This window comes from Canis lupus, chromosome 24, assembly GCF_011100685.1.
Source record: "Canis lupus familiaris isolate Mischka breed German Shepherd chromosome 24, alternate assembly UU_Cfam_GSD_1.0, whole genome shotgun sequence".
Lineage (NCBI taxonomy): Eukaryota > Metazoa > Chordata > Mammalia > Carnivora > Canidae > Canis > Canis lupus.
In genome coordinates, this window is record NC_049245.1 from 26,368,779 (window position 1) to 26,392,238 (window position 23,460).

Here is a 23,460-nt window from a genome sequence, read left to right on the forward strand (position 1 = left end):
GGGGTGGAGAGTGTGTTAATCTGAAGGCTGATTTGTTTCCCTTCTGTTGTCAGACAATATATTAAAAAGGCTGAAAGAAAAAGAAAAGAGCTTTTTGTAAGAGCAGAGCTTTTGAGTGATTTGGGAGACAACTATCCCAAACCATTTACTACTGGTGAGGACTTTTAAGGGGTCTCCTTATGAAGCTTAGGTCCCCATAAAAAATCATACAATTATGCAGTATCTGATAATGCCGATACCAGAACTCTTTCTGTGTCTAGTTTTGCTGATTATTGAGTCTGCCAATACTCCCTCATAGTGCTTTGTTTCTATGTTGCATTGTGACTCATGTTTGTTGGAGATTTATTTATGGGAAGTCCTTGAGTGCTTGGTTGAGGACACTGTCTCTCCAACTGGCAAATAAATTCTTTGGGGAAGGTACTTGTCTTGTTTACCAATGTACCCCTAGATCAGGAAGTGCTTCATAGATACTTGTTTAATGAATAATCAGTTGTATTTCCTTGGCTATATGTCTTGGTAGACATTCCTCATACTCAGAGCTACCCAGAGATGTGATTATAGTTTTGGGAACCATAGAGCTTCCTTACCCTTGGGATGAAAAAGCCCAGACAGGGCAACTACTTGGTGGAGGTAGAGTAGACTGAGACTCAAAGGCTTGGTGAGGAGGACATAGAGCTAGATATTCTTCTAAAGCCTCTTGTACCTGGGAGGCCAATGATCCATTCTTTGATCACAATGGCCCCTTTTCTATTTTTCAAACTCCTTAAGTCTATACCTCCTGTTTCCTCTGCCCAATATGCTCTTCTTACATCTTCACCTGGCTAATGTTTCTTATTTTTCAGTTTATCTTCAGAGAGGCCCTTTCTGAACCTCACCGCTAGATGCGATTCTTTCTCATGGCCCCTGCAATTCTCCTTTAGCACTTATCTTTGTTTATAATAACAGTTTTTTTATTGATTCTTTGTTTGATTCTCCCACTAGACTACGTGCTATGTAAGGACTGGACCTCTTGTGTTCTGGTTACTGTCAGATCCCGAGTAAGCACTCAGAAAATATATGTGGGATAAATATGTAAGTGAAGGCCCATATGATGTCAAGAGCTTCCTCCACTTCTGGCCAAACTAATCCAGTTTGTCCACAGGACCACATGTTTAGCTCCTTCAACTCGACAGCCATGCAGATGGCTGACACTGATGGGTCTGATCCAGTGTTCTGATTCTGATGATTAAGTCAATGTTGCTTCATCTCCGTCTGTGGACTATGTACCTCTCTGTTGCTAAACTACCGTAAAAAGTTTTTCTGGAGTGTATGGAATGAGGGCACAAAGAGGATTGGTGCTTGCACTGTGCTGGAGGATTGATTCAGGGAGTGGCTGCCTTCAGCAGCGCCTTACACTTCAGCCTCAAGGTGACATGCAGCAGGCAGTGCATGCCCTCTGCGGCCTCCTCAGCTACCTCTGTCACTGAGTCCCCACACAGCAGTGCCATCAGAGCCACGAAGTGCCCAAGCCTTTGGAATCTCAGTGGAAGCTGGTTAGGAAGAAAAAGAAAAATACCATTAGCATAACAGGTACATTTTATGCCTTAGAGTTATTGAGAAGTAATTCCACTTCTATCCCCTACTCAGGAAAGTGCAAGAGTCACATTCAGCCCTTGGATCTCTCTTTTTTTTTAATGAAGAAATTTATTTTTTTTAAGATTTTATTTATATATTTGAGAGAGAGTGAGAAAGAGCATGAGCGGGGGGGGGGGGGGTTGGGGGGAGAAGGAGAGCCAGATTCCCCATGGAGCAGGGTGCCCAATGTGGGACTCGATCCCAGGACCATGGGATAAGGACCTGGGCTGAAAGCAGACACTTAACTGACTGAGCCACCCAGGTGCCCCTAGCCCTTGGATCTCTTTAGGTTAAACATTTAACATGTGTAGTTATACTATGTCCATCAGATGGTATTAAATAGGACAAATCCTAACCTAAATCAGCAATCTGAAAAATGAAAAAGCTTTATATATAAAGATATTCATTCTAGTACTATTTTTAAAAACCACATGTTGGAAATAATTGCCCAATAGTAAAGAGAACTATGGTACAACCACTCTATGAATATAACCATTAGGAATCAAGTATTGTAGGAATTTGTGATAAGGTGGGAAAATGTGCTGGTCTGCTAAGTGAGAAAGTTGGATGCAAAGTTGGCTGCACCATTAAATACAATTTTAAAAACTTGTTTATTGATATTTTGCCTTATTATAAAAAATAGGTGGCAAAAACCATACCAGAGAAATAATATATTTCAAAATAAATAGTGAAAAAAGTAAATTAACAAAGACAGCTGTGGAATGTCTTTTGTTTACTGATATAACTACTCATCCAGTCAACAAATACTGAGTGTCACTTATGTACCAGGAATTGGTTATGAGTATGACATTTATGGCTAGGGTACTATGACTGCCACTGGGGATACAAGCTGTGAACAAAAAGATAACATCCTTGTTCATGGAGGTGACATTCTACTTAGAGGAAAACAAAATAACAAAGAAGGAAAATTTATTATGTATTAAATGGTGATAAATGCTGTGGTGAAAAAAAAAGCACGGAAAAAAGACAGGAACTGCTGTTTTAGAGTGATGAGGGAAGACCTCACTTATGTTGAGATGAGGGATTGAGCCACATAGATATCTGGGAGACAAGCATTCCAGGCAGAGAGAATAGCAAGTGCAGAGAGAAAGGAGTGTGTTTGGTGTTTCTGAGGAACAAGTAGTGAGGTTGGCTGGAGTTAACAAGAGCAAAAGAGATAGGAGGTAGATGAGGTAGGTGGTATAGCAACTTAGAGACTACTGTAAGGATTTTTGTTTTTTTCCTGTATGAGATGGGAAGCCATTGGAGAGTTCTGAACAGAGAAGGAACACGAACTGATTCACATTTACTGAATGCATATTTAATTGAGCATCTACTATGTAACATATTCTGTATTAGGCGCTGGGCATGCTCTGGTGAAAAAGACAGGCATAAGCAATGGAATTTACACTGCCTGAGGAAAAAAAACAGACAATAAATCAATAAACAAACACGATCATCTCTGATCCTAAGAAGCCCTAAGAAGAAAAGAAAGCAATGAGACAGAGTCTAAGCATAGATCTGTTTGTAAGCAAAGACCTTTTTGAGGTGGAAGCATTTGAAATAAGCACTAAAGAATGAGGAGGAATTACTTTATGAAGAGCTGGGGAAGGTCATTCCAAGCAGAGGAAGTAGTAAGTGCAAAGGCCATGAGGCAGGAAGAGCTTTATATAATAAGGAACATAAAGGAGGGCCAGTACGGCTGGAGTAAGTCAGGGAGTGCAAGGAGGCAGGCAGGAACTAGATCATACAACACCCTGTATTTTAGGAATAGCTGGAAATCATTGCATCAAGAGTGACAGGAGTTTCAAGATGATAACTCTGGCTTACATGCAGAGGGACTAAAGTGCACACTCATGCACAAATGTTCTCCGAAGGAATAAACAGAATTGTTAACACTGGCTATCTCTGCAAGACAACAACTCAATTAAGTTGATTTAAGAAAAGCTATGGACCTTCCGCAGAAAACTCCAGAAGACTACACTGTGCAAAATTCTGCCTACAGCTTTCCAGATGTTCAGAGACTCCAATGGCACCTGGGTTCAACAGCCTTAGGTTAGCAGTTCTTCCTACAGGAAGAAAACATTAAGGAAGATCTTCAGGCCCGAGACAGATTATGAGTAAGAGGGAGTCATTTGAAACTCTTCTTTAGTCTGCAGCCAAAACTAGAGGTGGAGGAATGTAGAAGGAAAACAATGTGATGACAGAATCACAGGGAGGTCAGTGAGGGCTAGCAGTGACTCATTTTCATTGACTAAAGAGAGAAAAGAGGAAGTAGCACAGTTTGAGGGACCAAACTTCCTTCAGTAAGGAGGTGGAAAATTGGGATGTATTTCCAACATGAGAAATAAGAAAGTTAGTGGGATGCCATCCTTTTAATAAGCATGACTGTTAGAATATTTATATCAAGGGCAAATTCTCTAAGGAAAATTAGCATTAGGACCTAGTATTCCTACCTCACCAACTTCTCTTCCAATTCCTGGGCCTTCTTTAAAGATCTTATTTATTTGACAGAAAGAAAGAGAATGCAAGTAAGGGGAACAGCAGGCAGAGGGAGAGGGAGAAGCAGACTCCCCACTGAACAGGAGCCTGATGTGGCCCTCAATCCCAGGAGCCTGAGATCATGACCTGAGCCAAAGGCAGGTGCTTAACTGACTGAACCCCCCAGGTGCCCCTTCCTGGGCTCTTCTTACACACTTGGAGAAATGATGGCTGGAGAACAGGAGAGGCTCTAGTGCCCAGAAGACCCACTAGGAGAGAGGAAAGATTCACAGATGAAGAAAGGAATGGGGGCAGCCCTGGTGGCTCAGCGGTTTAGTGCTGCCTTCAGCTCAGGGTGTGATCCTGGGGACCCAGGATCAAGTCCCATGTCAGGATCCCTGCATGGAGCCTGCTTCTCTCTCTGCCTCTCTCTCTCTCTCTCTCTCTCTCTGTGTTTCTCATGAATAAATAAATAAAATAATTAAAAAAAAAAGAAAGAAAGAAAGAAAGGAGTGGATCCAGGAAGGAGGATCTTAGTTTTGAGGAACTCTTTTCAGGAGGTATGGGAAGTATTCTGAAGAACTGAGAAGTGAGAGAGAGGAAAGAGACAAATGAGAGGATTAAAAAGAAGAGCCTCAGAACCTTTCTCTGTGAGATGCTGGGAGGTCTTTAAATTGAATTCCTTCCATTTGCTGTTGGACTTTATTACTTCAAATACAAAACTGCACAGAGTCTAGGCCACTGTGGACCCTCAGACATTTTTAGGTCACATTTATTTATTCATTCATTCAAGGATATTTACTATATTGTTATGATCCAGCTCTTGTGTTAAGCAACAGGGATGCAAGACTAATAAACGTAGTACCTGACCTCAAACTGCTCAAATTTTAGAGGGGCAGATATGTGAATGATGCTAAGTGCTATGATATTACATGGGGGCATAACTGAGTTACCAGTTTGGGGAATCATAAATAGGAGGGGAAAAAATAGGAGGGGAAATAGGCAGTAATAGGATGGCTTTGGATCCTTCTCACTCTGTGACTGAAGGGCTGCTTACCTTCAAGCTGAGATGTCTGGATAAGCACTTTAGAACTTGAGCCATGCTGGCTGTGGCCCGTTCCCGCTCATGATCTTTGGTTGATTGTAACCAGGGGTCCATTTGCTGTGGAAAAAAATGGGGGGGGACCTAAATGGCTTACCAGGAAGATTTTGGATAACACCTTTATTCTGCTTTGAAGATAATATGGAGACAAAAGGTCTACAGGTCACTACTATATCTGAAAATGTCCTCCTAAATGATATGCCAGTTTGGGTTGGAAATGCAAGTGGTAGGAAGGCAAACAAGGTATAAGATTTGCGGTCAGGTGGGCTGGCTTCTACAGAAGCTTATTTTCTGCACTTATTTTCCCTTTACCCCACTTTCTTCAATTATTTATTCCATTCTCCTGTATGTTTTCAGCCTTCTGAAATCTGCTTTGGAAGGAAAGAAAATCAATGATGTGCTATTAAAGAATTCTGAGGATGGAGAAGTTGCATCTGCCTGTAATAGGGAAGGATTCCTGGAGAAGGTAACATTCATGAGTAGAAGCTTTACAAAAAAGGTGACATTTCATGGCCCCATGTGGCAAAAAAACAAACAAAACCCAGGTGGCATTTTAGGCAGAAGAAACAGCTTGAATTAAGCTACCAATACAGAAAAGTACAAGGCACAACTGGATAAAGGAGAGAAATCAATCTGGCTGGAGTGTTGATGTACAAATAGAAGAGGAATGAGAAATGTTAAGGGCAGTTGTGGCAAAGATAAATGTTCATTTACACTTAGGCACAGATGATTAATAATAATTTAAAGGGTTATTCCTTTCTGGGATATCTGCACCTTTAAAAGGGGCAAGAGAGCAAGACACTTGAACTGCAGCAAATGCGCTCCAATGACCAAATCCCTAATGACAGAATGGCAGGTGTCGAAGTGGGTACAGGTGGGGATCGAGGGTTGTTAATGACCCTTGAATCCTGCCTGATAGACACTTGCCTATTTACTCACTCATGAGGCTGACTCTGTTCTCTGGTTGAAACCTTTTTATGGCAGTAAGCAATAGGAATTTAAGGAATAATTCTAGGAACCATTAAGCCACTTACTGAAGGCCATTTATTCAATACTCACCATAATTATAATCTCAATTTCAAAGTGAAGAAATGAGACTCTGAAAGGTCACATTCTTTGCTGAATTTATAACCCATGAATGTCACAGAGTCAGCCTTTGAAGCCAAGTCTGGCTCAAAACCTGATAGTTGATCATCTTAACTGCTATGCTCTTTTTTTTTTTTTTAAGATATATTTATTTTAAAGTGAGAGCAAGCGAGTGCACACAGTAGGGGAGGGACAGAGGGAGAGATTCTCAAGCAGACTTCCCACTAAACGTGGTGCCCAACACAGGGCTCGTTCTCATGATCCAGAGGTCATGACCTGAGCTGAAATCAAGAGTCAGATGCTTAACAGACTGTGCCACCCAGGTGCCCCTATGCTATCTCTTAAAACTTAATTCTTCTACACTTCTTCTTCCACTCTCACCAATTAATAGAAATAATTTCCCCTTCTCTCTGATATCCTATTTACCTTAAAAATGGTGTCAAGATTTTCCAAATGTGGGTCTTTTACTACCAAACTCTGGAGCATCTCAGAGAATGCTTGAAACGTCTGCCTGTAGAGACACTTGAAAAGGCACAGGATTAGTGATGCCCCCCCACCATAAAGTTCCCAACACTGTATGCATTTTTTTTTTTTTGCTTCTACACAGTTTATTTTTTCTTATTTCCAAGTTTTTATTTAAATTCCTGTTAGTTAACAGAGTGTAATATTAGTCTCAGGTGGGGATGCCTGGGTGGCTCAGCAGTTGAGTGCTTGCCTTAGGCCCAGAGCGTGATCCCAGAGTCTGGGGATTGAGTCCCACATTGGGCTCCCTGCATGGAGTCTGCTTCTTTCTGCCTGTGTTTCTGACTCTCTCCCTCTCTGTGTCTCTCATAAATAAATAAATAAAATCTTTAAAAAATATATTAGTCTCAGGTGTAGAATTTAGTGATTCATCACTTACGTACAATACCTGGTGTTTCTCACAAGTGCCCTCCTTAATACCCATCATCCATTTAACCCATCCTGTGACCCACTTCCCCTCAGGTAACCATCAGTTTGTTCCCTATAGTTAAGCATCTGTTTCTTGGTTTTCCTCTCTTGCCCCACCATTTTCATTTGTTTTATTTCTTAAATTTCACATCTGAGTGAAATAATCTCGGATTTATTTCACTTTGCATAATCTAGCTCCATCCCCATCTTTGCAAGTGGCAACATTGTATTCTTTTTTATGACTGAGTAATATTCCATTGTCCTGGGATCAAGCTCTGTCACTGGCTCTCTGCTCAGTGGAGAGTCGGCTTCTCTCTATCCCCCTCTGCCTGCTGCTCCACCTGCTTGTGCTCTCTCTCTCTTTCTCTCTCTGCCAAATAAGTAAATAAATAATCTTTAAAAAATAAAAATAAGGGCAGCCCTGGTGGCTCAGTGGTTTAGCGCCACCTTCAGCCCAGGGCCTGATCCTGGAGATTGAGATTGAGTCCCACGTCGGGCTCCCTGCATGGAGCCTGCTTCTCCCTCTGCCTGTGTCTCTGCCTCTCTGTCTCTTTGTCTATCATGAATAAATAAATAAAATTTAAAAATAAATAAATAAAAATAAAAAATAAAAAAAAATACAGAGAGAGAGGGGTGCCTGGGTGGGCATCCAACTCTTGGTTTCAGCTGAGGTCATGATCTCATGGTAGTGAAATCGAGACTCACTGGCTCTCTCCCTAAAACAAATTAATTAATTTAAAAAAAGAAAAGAAAAAATAAAGAGGAGGATAAAAGCTATTTAATTTAACTGCTTATTTTATTCACCAGAGTTGGCTGAAATTATTTTTGGCTAGTTCCAAAAAATCAAATGCACTCTTCAAAAGGGCCATGAACAGCTGACCCTGTGGATGACAGGAAGTTATTATTATTTTTTAAAGATTTATTTATTTATTCATTCAGAGAGAGCAAAGAGAGAGGCAGAGACACAGGCAGAGGGAGAAGCAGGCTCCATGCAGGAAGCCTGATGTGGGACTCGATCCTGGGTCTCCAGGATCACACCCCGGGCTGCAGGCGGTGCTAAACCGCTGTGCCACCGGGCTGCCCGACAGGAAGTTATTAAACCAAAGCAGGAGTTACCTCTGTGTTGTAGGACCCACTTGGCATGATTTCCTGCAGCTGGATAAGAGTCTCTACAGAGGGCAGAGTGATTATACTTTTTGTGATAAGACTGAACAAATCAGCTCGATCTTCAGAGCCAAATAGCAAATGGATATCTTGGTAACTAAAAAAAGACAGTTTGGGAATAGTAAGCTGGGAAGAGTTTGATTTGACATTGGTAAGCAGGGATCAAAGTTACCCAAGAGGAAAGCGTGGTCTAACTGGTATATAATTCTGATGGAAGAGACAAAGGGCATGCTTGTTAGCCTTTTTAGACAAATCTCACAAAAGGCTGGAGGAAGAGTTTCAGGGCTCAGAGCCTCTATCCTTCTCCCCTGTTCCTTTCCCGCCTTCCCCAGAGGTTACCGCAGTGACATCCAGGGTTTCCTCCAGTTCGACCATGGAGGAAAGCCTGCTACCGTCTAATACAGTAAACCATGATTTTCCAAAGGATATTCTACTGAGCGTTTGTTAATTTGGGAAATGGTGGGTTGAACTATGTTAAAAAAGTTTTTAACTACAGGATTTCTTGGGACCTTTAGTAAGTTAGTGTGCAATACAAAGCTCCAAGAAAGATAAACAGCAGGGAGCCCTTCCCAATTTTTTGGACTGTGGAACTCTACTGTCATGAAGCATACATGAGAGTAACTTTCCACTGAATATATTTTGAACAAAACTTAACTCCAAAGAGGTTCCAATAAGGTCTTTCAGATGTGGATGGCAGTGTATATGAAATCAAACTTCTTACACATAAACATGGATTTGGCTTCCCCTTCTAACTATATAAATAATTTGCAAAAGTTAAAAATATGGAACATGTCAGTTGGCTCTGGTATTGGCCCTGAATGAGAAACCAGGACATGTGTAGGGGGCAGGGAGCATGTGGGCATCACCTGAGGTTAGCAATGGTGATAAAAACCTCTTGGCGCACAGAGCTGAAGAGAGAATGCAGAGGCTCCTCTTCTATCAGCATCTGCAATGAAAGGGCAAAAAGTTTAAAAGAGTCAAGAATGTGCCAAGTCCTTGGACCAGATGATCAGAGAGGTAGGGGGCCTATAAGAACCACTGTAGGGACTTGATCAGATCCTGCTCCTTGGCTTCCCAGGACCAGCAGCAGGACAGTGGCCGGGCTAGGAGTTTATTCTCTGGACCAGAGTCTGAGGCCACTTCTGCCTCTTACTAGCTGTTTGAATGGACACAAGTTATTTACCTATTTGCCCTCCCTGTACTTCAGTTTCCTCATCTGTAAAATGAGGTAACAGTACTATTTGCCATCATAGGGTAGTTGTGAATACTAATGAGCTAATTTCATGATTCCTAGTAGTCCTGTTAATGTCTGTTACTCCTTATTTTTATTACCTGGGATTATTTTCAATTTAGGCATCCTAACTCTTCCCTCGACTAAGCAGTAATGTCTACTGCAGTGCTTAATATTATGCTACTTGTCCTAGGAAAGGAATAGCTGTCTAAATTCCAAAGTGGCAGAGGGAAAACTGCCTTGCTTTGCTGAGAAAATCTGCAGAGTGACAGAGAGGAAAAATCAGAGGCTTTGGAGCTAGACAGCACCTGGGGTGGGGCACTGGCTCTGCCACTCACTCTCTGTGTGACCCTGAATATATTATTTTACTTCCCTGTGCCTGAGTTCCCTGATCTGTATGGGGGGAAAAGAGATAAATCTCAGGGAGTTGATACAAATAGCAAACGTTAATGGTTGTAGTGGAAGCCCTACTGGATTGTCTACCCAGTCTCTCTGGAAAATGCCTGTGGGTCACAGGAATGAGCACTTCACAGCCATGTTTCTGTTAAGTCATTCTGTCCCATTAACCACAGCTTATACAGACAGGAGTAGGCATCAAGGCCGAAAGATTTTTTTCTCAGCACTCTGGAATAGAGACCAAGAGCTTCAATCTCAGTCTGGCTGGCCTACTAAAAACAGAAAATTTAAAATTTGGGAGCACTGTGCCCTGTGGACAAGGTAATAGAGCTAATTTTGGGAAGAGAGGTGAAGGAGAGAGAGAAAAATGAAAATGTATACAAAGGAGCAAAAATGAGAGATGGAGATAAAGTTCTGAGTATGTGAAAGCTTTTTTTGTTTTTTTAATGTTTTTTTCTGGTTTCATTTTTTTCTTGGAGCATGTGGCTCTTCCTGCACAAGATTCTGGGAACACTCACTCATCCTAACAACAAATCTCCCCTTTTGTGTTTTAGCTGCCTCTAGTGAATTTCTGTTACCTGCCACCAAAAAGACTCATCAGGAACTTACTGTCCAGGAGGCAGTGCTCAGTAAACAGTATGGTGTTCTCTTTCTTGCCCCTTCCAACTTTTCTCTTTCCCTTCTCACGTTCCAACCCTGGTTAGATCTTGCTGGTACCCTGATGTTTTTTCTTATTTCCTCAAAGAGCTCACTTAATCTTATGGCTTTTTAGTCTGGAAGGGAGAAAGCATAACACTCTGCCTTCAGTCTCCCAGGGCTACTCACTCAAATCTAGTTATCTCATGAACATTATCACTAAGAGCATAGCTATAACCTCATTTGCTCTTAAATGTGAGTTCATTCCCTTCCCCTTCCAAAGGACATACCTTCCCAACCTTCCTGCCAATAGTGCTCTTTCCCAGGCCTCATGAAAGAGAGGACTTATGATTTCTTTTTCTCCTTTATTCATTTCCTACATCCAGTCAATCATGATGATAGCTACTGCCTGCTCTGTGCAGTTTCTGACTCTCCATCCCTACAGCAACAGGCCTCACATGTGCATGAAAGCAGTGCCTCCTAGCTAAGCCACCAGGCCAGGCCTGCAATCCCCTTTTTCAATCAATTGGGTATGAAAGACTTATTATTTGTTCACAAGTATGCTAATAACTCTGGGGAATTTAGAAGTGAGAGGCTATTTTTTGTTTGTAAAGTATTTGTGCGGTAGGAACCTCTTGGGATGACTATCCAGAACACAGCAATTATCCCTCCTCTGGGAATGGCCTTGGATATACAGAGAGGGATGCCCAGAAGTCATGTCCTTACTATCTGATGCTGCCCTCAAACATGCCCAATTGATGAAAGAGTGGGGAACAGACCCAGTCTGGGCCAATCAGATTCTTTCTTCCAGAACCTGGAATTTCTGAGTGACGGACACAGATGGGGAGCTGTTAGAGGTTTGAGTCAGCATGATAGGAGAGCTACCCTTGCTTTCGAAACCCCAGGAGTTGTCCTAGAACATACTCTTCTGGAGGCTTGATTGTTAAACCTCTTCCTTAGATTCTTTTTTTTTTTTCTTGAAGATTTTATTTATTTATTCATGAGAGACACACACACACACAGAGAGAGAGAGAGAGAGAGAGAGGCAGAGACACAGGCAGAGGGAGAAGCAGGCTCCATGCAGGGACCCTGACATGGGACTCGATCCCGCGTCTCCAGAGATCACGCCCTGGGCTGAAGGCAGGCGCTAAACCGCTGAGGCACTGGGGCTGCCCTCTTCTTAGATTCTAAGGGAGATATTCCCCCTGCCCTTTTTTAAAGCTTAGGTAAGCCAGAGTTGATTTTTTTGTTTTCTCCAAGAATAATCTTAACCAATATTAACAAAAAGACATTTTGTCTCAAAGGCCTTAATGAAAGCCAGACATAGATTACTATCTCCATTTTCCAGGTGGACTTAGAGGTTTAGAAAAGCTAAGTGATTTGTCTAAGATCACACAGGTCGGGCTTGACTGCACTGGAACTAGAAATTGTGTCTTCTAATTACTAAAATAGCTCCCTTTCTTCTTCATCGTTCTGCTTCAGGGAGCTCAAACTCTCAACACCACAACTGGGCAGTCTTTTCATGTTAGTTCAGTCTACTGTGAACTGTCCATCCTTTGAAATCCTTCAGCATTTATTATCTACACCACTGAAGAATCTTTTGGAAACATCATTCTTATCCATTGCCTGCCTCGCTGCATAAATAACCCAATGCCTGTTCCATGCTAAGTGTACCTTTATTTACCAAACAACAACATAGTAGTAGGATTTTGTGGAGGACCCCACGTACAGAATTAGGGTGGGCCCCCAAGCTGGCAGAGGAGAATTAACAGGTACTAAAGCACATGTCTGACTCTGTTAGAATTCTAGTATAGCAGATTTTAAGGCCCCTGTCTGCTGTTGGACCCCAAAAGCCTCTAAAAAGCACCTCCACTGTCATTCTGCCTTGACCTGGCCACGTAGTAATCTGCCAATCAGCCCTACCCACTTGTCCCTTCTATCTTCCCTATCCCTCACATCTTTCGAGGCTTAGATCAGGAGATCTATCTGTATTAATTTCATGCTAATCTTGTCATCTTTACTCTGTATCCTAGTTGCCGTTGCATTTTTTTCTTATTAAAGTTCTCAATGGAATTTTTACAGCTTTTTTGACTTTGAGGTAAAAGACACAAGATAAACCGCACATATTTTAAAGTGTATGGTATGATGATTTTTGACTTACGTATATGTCCATGAAACACCATCACCACAACCAAGATAATGAACATACTCCCAAAAGTTTTTTTGTGCGAACTTTGTAATTTCTCACCCCTGTTCCTCCCCATTCTACCCCTATTTTCAGGTAACTACTGATCTGATGTCACTTTAGATAAGTTTGCATTTTCCAGAATTTTATATAAATAGAATCATATGACATATATCTTTGTCTGGTTTCTTTCACACAGCATTGAGATTCAAGTTGTAGCATGTGTCAATAGTTCATCCCTTTTTCTTTATTTTTTTAACTCTTTTTTAAAAAGATTTTATTTATTTGAGAGAGAGATCACAAGCGGGGGGAAGGGCAGAGAGAGAAGCAGACTCCCCGCTGAGCAGGGAGTCCAATGTGGACAAATCCCAGGATCCTGGGACCATGACCTGAGTTCAGGGCAGATGCTTAACCAACTGAGCCACCCAGGTGCCCGATTCCTTTTTTTTTTTTTTTTAAAGATTATACTTATTTGACAGAGTGAGAATATGAGCCTATGAGCCAGCGGTGGGGTGGGGGCAAGGGGAGAAGCAGAGGGAGAGGGTAAAGTAGGCTATTTGCTGAGCAGGAAGCCTGATGCAAGGATGCTGGGACTGTGACCTGAGCTGAAGGCAGATGCTAAACTGACAGCCACCCAAGAGTCCCTAGTTCATTCCTTTTTGTTTTTTTTAAGAGAGAGGGAGTGTGTGCATGTGTGCACATGCACACGTAAGCAAGGAGGGGGATGCAGAGGGAGAGGGAGAGGGAGAGGGAGAGAATCTTAAGCAGGCTCCATGCTCAGTGCAGAGCCTCATGTAGGGGCTCGATCTCATGACTCTGAGATCATGACGTGAGCTAAAATCAGGAGTCAGACACTTAATTGACTGAGCCACCCAGGTGTCCCTGTTCATTCCTTTTCATTGCTGGGTAGTATTCTGTTGTAAGGAGATACAATTTGTTTATCCATTCAGCTGTTGATGGACATCTAGGTTGTTTCCAATGTTTAGCTATTATATGGAGTTTCTATAGACATTTGTATACATGTTTTATTTGACATATGCTTCATTTTACCTATGAATAGAATTGCTGGATTATATGGAAAGTGTTTAATGAACGTTCTAGTGGGTGTATAGTTGAATCTCATTGTGGTTTTAATTTGCATTCCCTAATCACTATCATGGAGCATCTTTCATACTCTTATTTATAAATCTTCTTTGGTGGAGTGTCATAACAGATCTTTTCCCCTTCCTTTCCATATTCTGTTCATAGCTTTTTTGGTTCTTTAAATTTGGATACTAAGGAGGCATGTGTTGGCATAGGTCATGAGAAGACAGGCAAATGCCTTATAATTCTTCTTTCCTTATAATTGCCCTGCTTTCCCCTCCTTGTAGGTTACTCAGAAGAAGTGCCTCTTCTCTTGGTTGTTGGGAGCTATACTCTCTATACGTGGGCTCACGGGGATTTTGTAGACTTGTCCAGTGATGTAACGATCTGTGCAATTCTCTGATGGACACCAACTACCTTTAACTCTTCTAGGCTGTAACTCTTGCTAGCTCCAGTTTTGGTTGCTACCAGACAGTGGGTATTTTACTCCTGGCTGGACAGATTTAAATGCAGAGTATGGGTAAATTCAGTGTACATTTGGTGTTTGGGACTTGTATTTGTGGATCCTCTGAGCTGGCTGGTTGAACCAGGTGGCAACCCACTGCTGCCAATTATTGTGGAAGTGAGATTTTGGAGTCACAACATTTGGTTGGGTCCTATGGCTGCCTATATCCCTCTTTCCATGGAGTGTAGCCAAGTAGAGAGCTGTATTTGTCCTTAAATCTGCACATCATCCTGTTCTTCTTGATATATTATTTGGATCAGTTCTCAACCTATTTATGAGGTAGGGTCACTTCCAAATGGATTATAAACTCTTGAGAGGGCAAGCATTAACACTTCCATGAAATTTGTATTCTTTATTGAAGCCCCACAGTGTTCTAGATAGAGAAGATCCTTAATAATTGCCTATTGCTTAACAAATCTGTTAGCTGGTTAGCCTTCAATTGTGAAAACTAATCATCAGTCTAATCAGTCTTATGGACCTGTGGGCTGAAAAAAACTGTTCATTTTCTTGGAGTGTCTATGAAATCTTAGATTCAGGATTTTAGAGCTTCAGAGAGACTGAAGGGGATATTTTACAGATGAGAAAATGAAAGCATCAAAAAATTAAACACTGCTTAAATGTATCACATCCTTTTTAAAGCCCTTCTGGATCTTTTGACATGGAATCAACTTCTCACTCACTCCTCTGTACTTTCACTACAGCTGTTTAAACTTGTCATAGTCTCTGTGACCCTTGACTACATCTTGCCTGGCTTCAGGAACAGGGATCCTGTCTTATCTTTGTAGGCCCAATTCCCAGACACTGCCTGGAACAGTCAGGCACTTAATAAGACAATGAATGAATGAGATAATGGCAGAGTGGGGCTGGAGTTAAGTACAAACATAACAATAAAAAGAATATAAACAGGTGGCTCAGCAGTTAGGTGTCTGCCTTTGGCTCAGTGTGTGATCCTGGAGTCCTGGGATCGAGTCCCACATCAGGCTCCCTGCGTGGAACCTGCTTCTCCCTCTGCCTGTGTCTCTGCCTCTCTCTCTCTCCCTCTCTCTCTCTCTGTGTCTCTCATGAATAAATAAAATCTTAAAAAAAAAACAGAATATAACCATGTTCCTTTATGTAAAATATGTGTCAGGTATCATGCTCCATGGCTTACGTTTATTTCTTATTTCTTTTTATTATTACTTATTGTTATTACATTTATATCTTATCTCAATAGCTCTGTGAAGGATACAGATATTCTTATTTTGTAGATGAGGAAGCAGAGGCACTGAGAAGTTACATAGCTTCCCAAAGTCACACAGCTGGAAAGAGGCAGAACTGGCACCTGAATTCAGGCACTGGATTATATAGTTTGCCTCACAACTATGGCTTCATTAATGAGAATGCAGCATTGTTCTTACTGAGAAATTTAAATGCTATTTCTCTTCCTTTCTACTTATCTTTTAGTTTTTTTTCAAAGGTGATTATATTTGTGGAGTACTCCTGCATATTTCTCCTCCATGCACAGATACTGATAGGAGAAGAGGCCAAAGGAACTGATAATATATAGGAAGCCACTAAAACATTTGTTAGTCAAGTCATTGAGTTTGTGTGGTCCTGATCATTTGTGATAAGGTCACAATACTTACATTTAGCACATGCACAATGTCTGTTATGTGGCTGTGAATGAATGATTCTGTGGTTTCATCGTAAGGTAAGGTTTGGCTGAGAGAGGACAAAGATCTTAGGAATGTCAGCTTCTCAAATTCACTCTGAATTTGTGGAAAAATGAAAAAACACAATTATATATTATAATCTCATTTGATAATTTAGAGAGCTTTTAAGAACTTTCCTGTAATATTACAAACATCTGACATCTCATTCAATCTGGTATCAGTTTTTTATTAAAAGGAATGAATAAATTACAGGGGAATGGAATTCCTCATCTACTTGACCTGCCTGTTTGCAACTTTGTTTTTCCTTTCAGCTAGATTAAATGCTAGGTTACTAACTGCTCCATGATGGCTCTCCCACCTTTAGTCTTTGCTTCCCCCACTACCCATCCTATTTATATACTGCTGTCTGATTAAACTTCCTAAAGATGAGCTTTGATATGGTCATTCTAGGTCTCTTGATATCATTAAAGATTATTTTGAGTCTTTAAGGTTCCCTATTAAAATGCAAGTTCTTGGGATGCCTGGGTGGCTCAGCGGTTGAGTGTCTGCCTTTGGCTCAGGATGTGATCCCAGGGTCCCAGGATGGAGTCCCATATCAGGCTTCCTGCATGGAGCCTGTTTCTCCCTTTGCCTGTGTCTCCGCTTCTCTCTCTCTGTGTCTCTCATGAATAAATAAAATCTTTAAAATAAAATAAAATAAAACAAAATAAAATAAAATGCAAGTTTTTATTTGAAGAATGAAATCTTTTGTATTACTCTTTTTCTGATTATAAAAACAATATCTATTTATCATAGAAACTGAAAAAAACATATGAAGACAATAAAAGACATCAATAATTCCACAATCTTGGGACACCTGGGTGGCTCAGCACTTGAGCGTCTGCATTTGGCCCAGGGCGTGATCCTGGGATCCAGGATCGAGTCCCACATCGGGCTCCCTGCATGGAGCCTGCTTCTCCCTCTGCCTGTGTCTCTGCCTCTCTCTGTGTCTCTCATGAATAAATAAATAAAATCTTTAAAAAATAATAATAATTCCACAATCTCGAGAAAATTTCTTCTCATCTTTCTCCGCCAGCCTGTATCTAGTATAAACAGGTATAAGCTCTCTGGACAGCAAGTAGCAATACATACAGCCAGAAGCTGACTTCATACCCTAATTCTTTCTCTACATTACTATAATAATCCAACATGGAGTTTCCCTGCTCCAGTTTTGACCCCCTCCAATCTATTCCTCCGGCTATCACCAGATTCATCTTTATTTAGTGCAAACTTGATCAGGTAACTCTCTATCAAAATATATTGCAGTTGCACCCATGGAGGTCAAGGCCCTCTCAATGTGACTCCAGCTAACCTCTTTAAATTCATCTCCTGCCTTGCCCTGCAACATTTTGAGCCTTAGACATATTAACTTTTATACTGCCCTTTCTCGGTTCTGGGCCTTTTTACCTTCTGAATTTTCTATACTTATTTTGTTTACTGACTAAACTCTACGCATTCTTTAAGACTAGGAAAATGCATTTTCTCCTGAAGCAGCAACGGGTACCCTTCCTAAGAGTATCCACAAAGCACATGTGTATATTGCTAACATAGTATTTGTGATACTCTGACAAAACTACCTTCTTTTTTCCTGCCTGATGGTGGATTCAGGTCAAGGCAGGGAATGGATTTTCTTTTTTTCAATTCACTGCAGCAATCCCAGCCCTTTATTACTTACAAAGAAATGCTTTATAAAGCCCTGCTGATGTGAAGTGTAAAGAAAAGTCTGAGTCAAAAGTGATAGACTAACATTCTGGCTTTAGGTGTTTTTTGAAAAAAAAAAAAAAGTATTACCATTATACATAGAGAAAATGTAAGGCTTCATGAATTTCCCCCAAACTATAAACATCTGTGTATATATATCCAAAGGAAATGAAATCTGGATCTCAAAGAGATCTGTGCACTCTCATATTCACTGCAACATTATTCACAATAACCAAGATATGGAAACAACCCAAGTGTCGGTTGACAAAGGACAGACATCTCTGACACTATCATTTAAACATACCAGGCTTCTGTGAGTTCATCAAATAGCTCTGCTCCTTTCTGCCTCAAGGTTGTTAAACATAACATGTCCTATTTTTGGAATAGTTTCTCTAGTTCTAACTTCTCTTAGTTTCTCCTATCCATTCCTCAGATCTGATATCAAGCGTTCCTTCCTCAGAAATGCTTCCCTTGCCCCCAGGCTAAGATAAATTCTTCTGTTACTTGCTTTCACAGAGTAAATGAATGAATGAATGTTTTGCTAAACAAAATATTGTATTAAAGTAGGATAATATAGGGCAGCCCTGGTGGCTCAGCGGGTTTGGCGCTGCCTCCAGCACGGGGCATGATCCCGGAGACACAGGATCGAGTCCCACATCGAGCTCCCTGCCTGGAGCCTGCTTCTCCCTCTGCCTGTGTCTCTGCCTCTCTCTCTGTGTCTCTACAAATAAATAAATAAAATGTTTAAAGTAGGGTAATATAGATCTATACCTATTCACCTAGAAAACTTTTTTCCTCCTACCATCTCTGATGTTTATTTTTCTATAATTACATGCATTTGTATGTACAGAAGAAAAAGTCTGAAAAAATATATGCCAAAATGTTAACATTAGTTATCTCAGGAGAGTGAATATGAGAAGATTCATTTTTCTTTTTCTTTTCCTTATTTTAATAGGAGTTTTATAGTTTTTAAGCACTTTTTAAAGATTTTATTTATTTATTCATGAGAGAAAGGGGGGGGTGGGGAGGAGGCAGAGACATAGGCAGAGGGAGAAGCAGGCTCCATGTAGGAAGCCCGATGTGGGACTTGATCCTGGGTCTCCAGGATCAGCCCCTGGGCTGAAGGCAGGCGCTAAACCACTGAGCCACCCAGGGATTCCCCTATAGTTTTTTTTTTTCCTCTATAGTTTTTATAAATATAAATACACTATATAAGTATATATAAATGTTTATTATAAAAATATAAACAAATTTATATTATAGTCTATAATACCAGTTAGTTATATGATAAAGCAATATCAAATGTTTAAATATTTGTTAAAATGGAGGAATATGTTGGCTGACTCAGTAAGACTCCTTGTACATACCTGTAGCTCACCATTAAAAACCTCCTGGATAGACTGGATCAGCCTCTCAACATTGGCCTCACTGACGGGGCCCTGTTGGGTCAGGTGTCTGAAGCTATCTATGAACGATTCTTGAGAGAGTCCAGTGATGTCAAAGATGTCGGAGTCTAATACCAAAAGAAACACAGCAGATGACACCTACGTACTACACAGAGTTTTATAGTCTAGTGCAGGGATCCACCAGATGTCAGGATAGACGTGCCCTGGTCTTATCTTTACTATCTGCTCTGCAACCTTGACCAAGTCCCTTCCACACTCCAAGTCTGTCTTCCCAATGACAAATTCAGTGTACTCTTAGGGCCTCCTAAACTACAAATATCTTTAATACTGAGCTATAGTAGAGTGGTGAAGAGCATGGACATCTCAATCTGAGACTAATGTGAATCCTGGCTTTACCCTTTATCAGTTGTATGACCTTTATCAAGTTAGTTTGCCTCTTAGAACCTTAGTTTCTTCACCTGTAAAACAAGGTTATCACAAGGATTAAGTGAGGTAATGAATAAAAAGACATCTCAGTATGTGGTCCAGAGTAAGCACTTACATGAGAGATATTATTAAATACAAAACTCAAGGACTCTGTAGTGACAAGAGCTTAAAATCTAGTAGCAGCCCTTTGCTGATCTCTTCCCTGCAGTAGGTACTTGAGGTATCTCCTTCCAGACCTAGGATATACTTTGTTTAAGAGCACAGGTTCTGGAGTTGGTCTGCCTAGTCTTGGATCCTTGCTCTGCTTCTTTCTAGCATTCTGACCTTGTGTGATCTTACTTTTTCTTGGCCTATTTCTTCATTTCTAAAATAGGATGATAACAGAACCTACTTCATTTGGTTGATACAGAGCTAGCACCAAGGAAGTGTTAGTAAATATTGTTCTTTCGTTGAGTGACAATAATTATGGTGGCATCGTTTTCCCCTTCATATAGCTTTACATCTTTACCTCCTCTGCTTCCCCAAACCAAATCCTTTACTCTTATTGGGGAAACAGTCTTACTATTTTCCCCTTAACACACCCATCGTCTGAGGGTTTTTACCACTCCACTTTTGTACCCTTTTTGGTCTTCTGAATTATGGCCTATTCTGCATTGTCACATTCTTCTCATGCACTAGAAGCCTTGTTCTCATTCACCTCTCATGCTTCTCCTTGCATGTTTCTCCTTCTTCCCCACCTTCCCTTCTTCCTACCTCCTTTGCCTAGGTAGCTCCTACTCATCCTTCAGGACTTTGCTCCAGGATGCCTTTCTTGAATCCCCTCTTTGTCTATTTTGACCAAGTATCCTCTTGGCTGCTAAAAAACTTCTTTAGGGACACCTGGGTGGCTCAGGAGTTAAGCATCTGCCTTTGGCTCAGGGCATGATCCTGGAGTTCCAGGATCGAGTCCCACATCAGGCTCCCTGCATGGAGCCTGCTTCTCCCTCTCTGTGTCTCTCATGAATAAATAAAATTTTTTTTAAAAAAAACCTCTTTATATCTTTATATTTGCTCCCTATCCCCATTCCCAATCACCCATATTAAAATAAGTTCCAATCATTTATCTACAAGTACATTGTATCTGTTCTGTTATTACTAAATCTGTAGCAGTTAGTGTTTATGGCATAGTAGGCTTTGATAAATATTTGTTGAATGAGTAGAGAAATGGATAAATGTAGTTCCTTAAATAGTCTTTCCTGTCTCATGTGTATGCTCTTATATCTACCTGGAATGTTCTTTCCTCTGCTTCTCCCATGGGTTGCTTTTTCATATCCCTGAGGCCTCCTTTAGGTTTAAACAGCACCATCTTAAACAGGTGTTCTCTGGCAACCACGACTTAAAATAGGTTCCCATCTCCCTTATTTTTTGTCTTAGCTCCTTGTATAATTCATTCACAGTATTAAGTACAATTCGTGATTTCTTTACTTATTTTGGTCCTTTTCAGCAAATTCTAAGGGCAGGGACCATGTTGGTCTTGTTCATTGCTGTATATGCAGTCACCGGTACTCAGTAAATGTTTGTTGAATGAATGAGAGATATTCTGTAGCCCAATCAAGGGTCCACCCACAGCCACCTTTTGCTTCTGGTATCCTAGTACTTAGGCTCTGTGCAAGTCTGCAGGATTATCTATCTCAGTTTCCTATATGTCTAGATAAATATATTTTATCTCACTGTGCCAATCATATTCCAAGGTCTTATACTCAGGGACCAAATTTACCGTCAAAGTCTAGTTGAGGGCTCTCTCTCATCCAGCAACTTGACTTGATCAGAGATTCCCTTTTCCCCACCTCCCTCCTTAAAAAAAAGAATCCTTTCTCCTTTTTACCTGTAAGTTCAAGGCTACTTGGATCTTTTTTAATATCCTCTAAGTTGCTCAGCTGCAAATCCACACTTCCTGAGTCATTGTCAGAATCACAAGGGATCACTACTTCTTCCTGACTACAGATCCTAGGAATGAAGAGGGGATTAGAAATATTAGTATTTTATTTTCTTAATTTTACTTATTTATTTAATTTAAAATCAATTAACATATAGTGTGTTATTATTTTCAGAGGTAGAATCTAGTGATTCATCAGTTGCATATAACACCCAGTGCTCATTAATTACATCGAGTGCCCTCCTTAGTGCCCATCACCCAGTTACCCTACCCTCCACCTCTCTCTCCTCCATCAACCCTTAGTTTGTGACCTATAGTTAAGAATCTCTATGGTGGGCAGCCTGGGTGGCTCAGCGGTTTAGCACTGTCTTCAGTCCAGGGCCTGATCCTGGAGACCCAGGATCGGGTCCTGCATCAGGCTCCCTGCATGGAGCCTGCTTCTCCCTCTGCTTCTCTCTCTCCTCTCTGTGTGTCTCTCATAAATAAATAAAATCTTTAAAAAAATCTCTTATGGTTTGTCAAGAAATATTAGTATTTTAGGATTGCTTCTGTCTCGTCGCTCAAGAGAAAGCTTAAATGTCACCTTTTCAGAGAAGCATTTATTGATCATCAGTCTAGGTTAGGTAGCCTTTCTCTACCCCAGTTCTACAGTTGTTTTCTTATTTTTTTTTTCATAGTATTTAACCATTATCTATAGTTATCAAGTTCATTTGTATTTGTTGACTATCTTTCATCAGATTATAATCTCCATGAGGGGAGAAACCTTGTCTACATGGTAATGGTTGAATTCCCAGCACCTAGCATACTGTCAGTCTCATGGGACATGAATGGATTGGTAAGAAATACTATGTTGCTGTTAAAATAAACTAAGGTAGAATACCCCCTTCCCCTAACTTCCCTTACCCTTTCCTACTTTTTCTTGTTTCTTTTTTTTTAAACATTTATTTTTTTTAAGATTTATTTATTTATGATAGACATAGAGAGAGAGAGAGGCAGAGACACAGGAGGAGGGAGAAGCAGGCTCCACGCCGGGAGCCCAATGTGGGACTCGATCCCGGGACTCCAGGATCGCGCCCTGGGCCAAAGGCAGGCGCTAAACTGCTGAGCCACCCAGGGATCCCCTTTTTCTTGTTTCTATAGCACACAATACTTTCTAATATATCATTTACCTATTTTTGATTATTGTTTATCGTCTGTTTCTTCCTGCTAAAATGCAAGCTCCATGAAGGCAAAGATCTGTGGCTACTTTGTTCATGAATATATTCTAAGAGACCAGAATGCCTGGCATATGGTAATCCTCAATAAATATTGGTTGAGTGAGTGAATAGATCTTTATTTGCTGAATGTTTAGCATATATTAATGAATGAAAGAAGCAAGTTGTCAAACAATGTATGTAAACGGTGTGTGAGTACATACAGACACACAGATACACATAAGTGTTGGGATACATGTAGAAAATCTTTTGGTATTCATTTTTAAAAAAGATTTTATTTATTTATTCATGAGCGACGCAGAGAAAGAGGCAGAGACAGATGGAGAAGCAGGCTCCATGCAGGGAGCCTGATGTGGGACTCAATCCCGGGACTCCAGGATCACACCCTGAGCCAAAGGAAGATGCTCAACTGCTGAGCCACTCAGGCGTCCCTCTTTTGGTATTCAAACCAAATGTCCGTGGAGTGGAATTTTTTTAAACTTTTATACTACCTGATTTTTTTTTTTTAACACTGGCGTGAGTAGTAAATATTGACAAAGATGTGGAGCAAAGAACTCTTATAAATCACAGTGTAAACTGGTGCAACCATTTTGGAAATAATTTGGCATTATCTAGTAAAGTTGCAAATGTGCCTATATCATGACTCACTATTTTACTCCAAGGGATGTAGTCCAGTAAAACTGTTACCCATATG

General features: G+C 40.7%; 1 protein-coding gene and 1 long non-coding RNA gene across 20 annotated transcripts in view; one reads left to right on the forward strand and one right to left on the reverse strand.

The window, feature by feature from the left end:
* Positions 1 to 23,460, reverse strand: part of MROH8 (maestro heat like repeat family member 8) — a 58,945-nt gene that overhangs the window by 31,241 nt on the left and 4,244 nt on the right. For 14 of the 18 annotated variants that reach the window (XR_005377816.1, XR_005377817.1, XM_038572249.1 and 11 more), the window contains 8 exons: positions 21,502 to 21,623; positions 19,173 to 19,318; positions 16,039 to 16,161; positions 9,244 to 9,323; positions 8,330 to 8,474; positions 6,710 to 6,805; positions 5,153 to 5,257; positions 1,394 to 1,529 (listed from right to left, as the gene is read on the reverse strand). Coding sequence is in view for 16 of the 18 variants with exons in the window: in XM_038572249.1 (XP_038428177.1) it covers positions 1,394 to 1,529; positions 5,153 to 5,257; positions 6,710 to 6,805; positions 8,330 to 8,474; positions 9,244 to 9,323; positions 16,039 to 16,161; positions 19,173 to 19,318; positions 21,502 to 21,623 (953 nt within the window). In the remaining 2 variants the exon portion in view is untranslated. The remainder of the gene's footprint in view (positions 1 to 1,393; positions 1,530 to 5,152; positions 5,258 to 6,709; positions 6,806 to 8,329; positions 8,475 to 9,243; positions 9,324 to 16,038; positions 16,162 to 19,172; positions 19,319 to 21,501; positions 21,624 to 23,460) is intronic. The other 4 variants (XM_038572255.1, XM_038572259.1, XM_038572252.1 and 1 more) reach the window with 4 other exon arrangements.
* Positions 358 to 22,502, forward strand: LOC111092070. 2 transcript variants are annotated; one of them, XR_005377826.1, is made up of 3 exons: positions 358 to 417; positions 5,555 to 5,663; positions 22,290 to 22,502. It is a non-coding gene; the product is annotated as an uncharacterized LOC111092070 (long non-coding RNA). The 2 variants fall into 2 exon arrangements; XR_005377825.1 differs by lacking the exon at positions 358 to 417 and adding an exon at positions 992 to 1,569.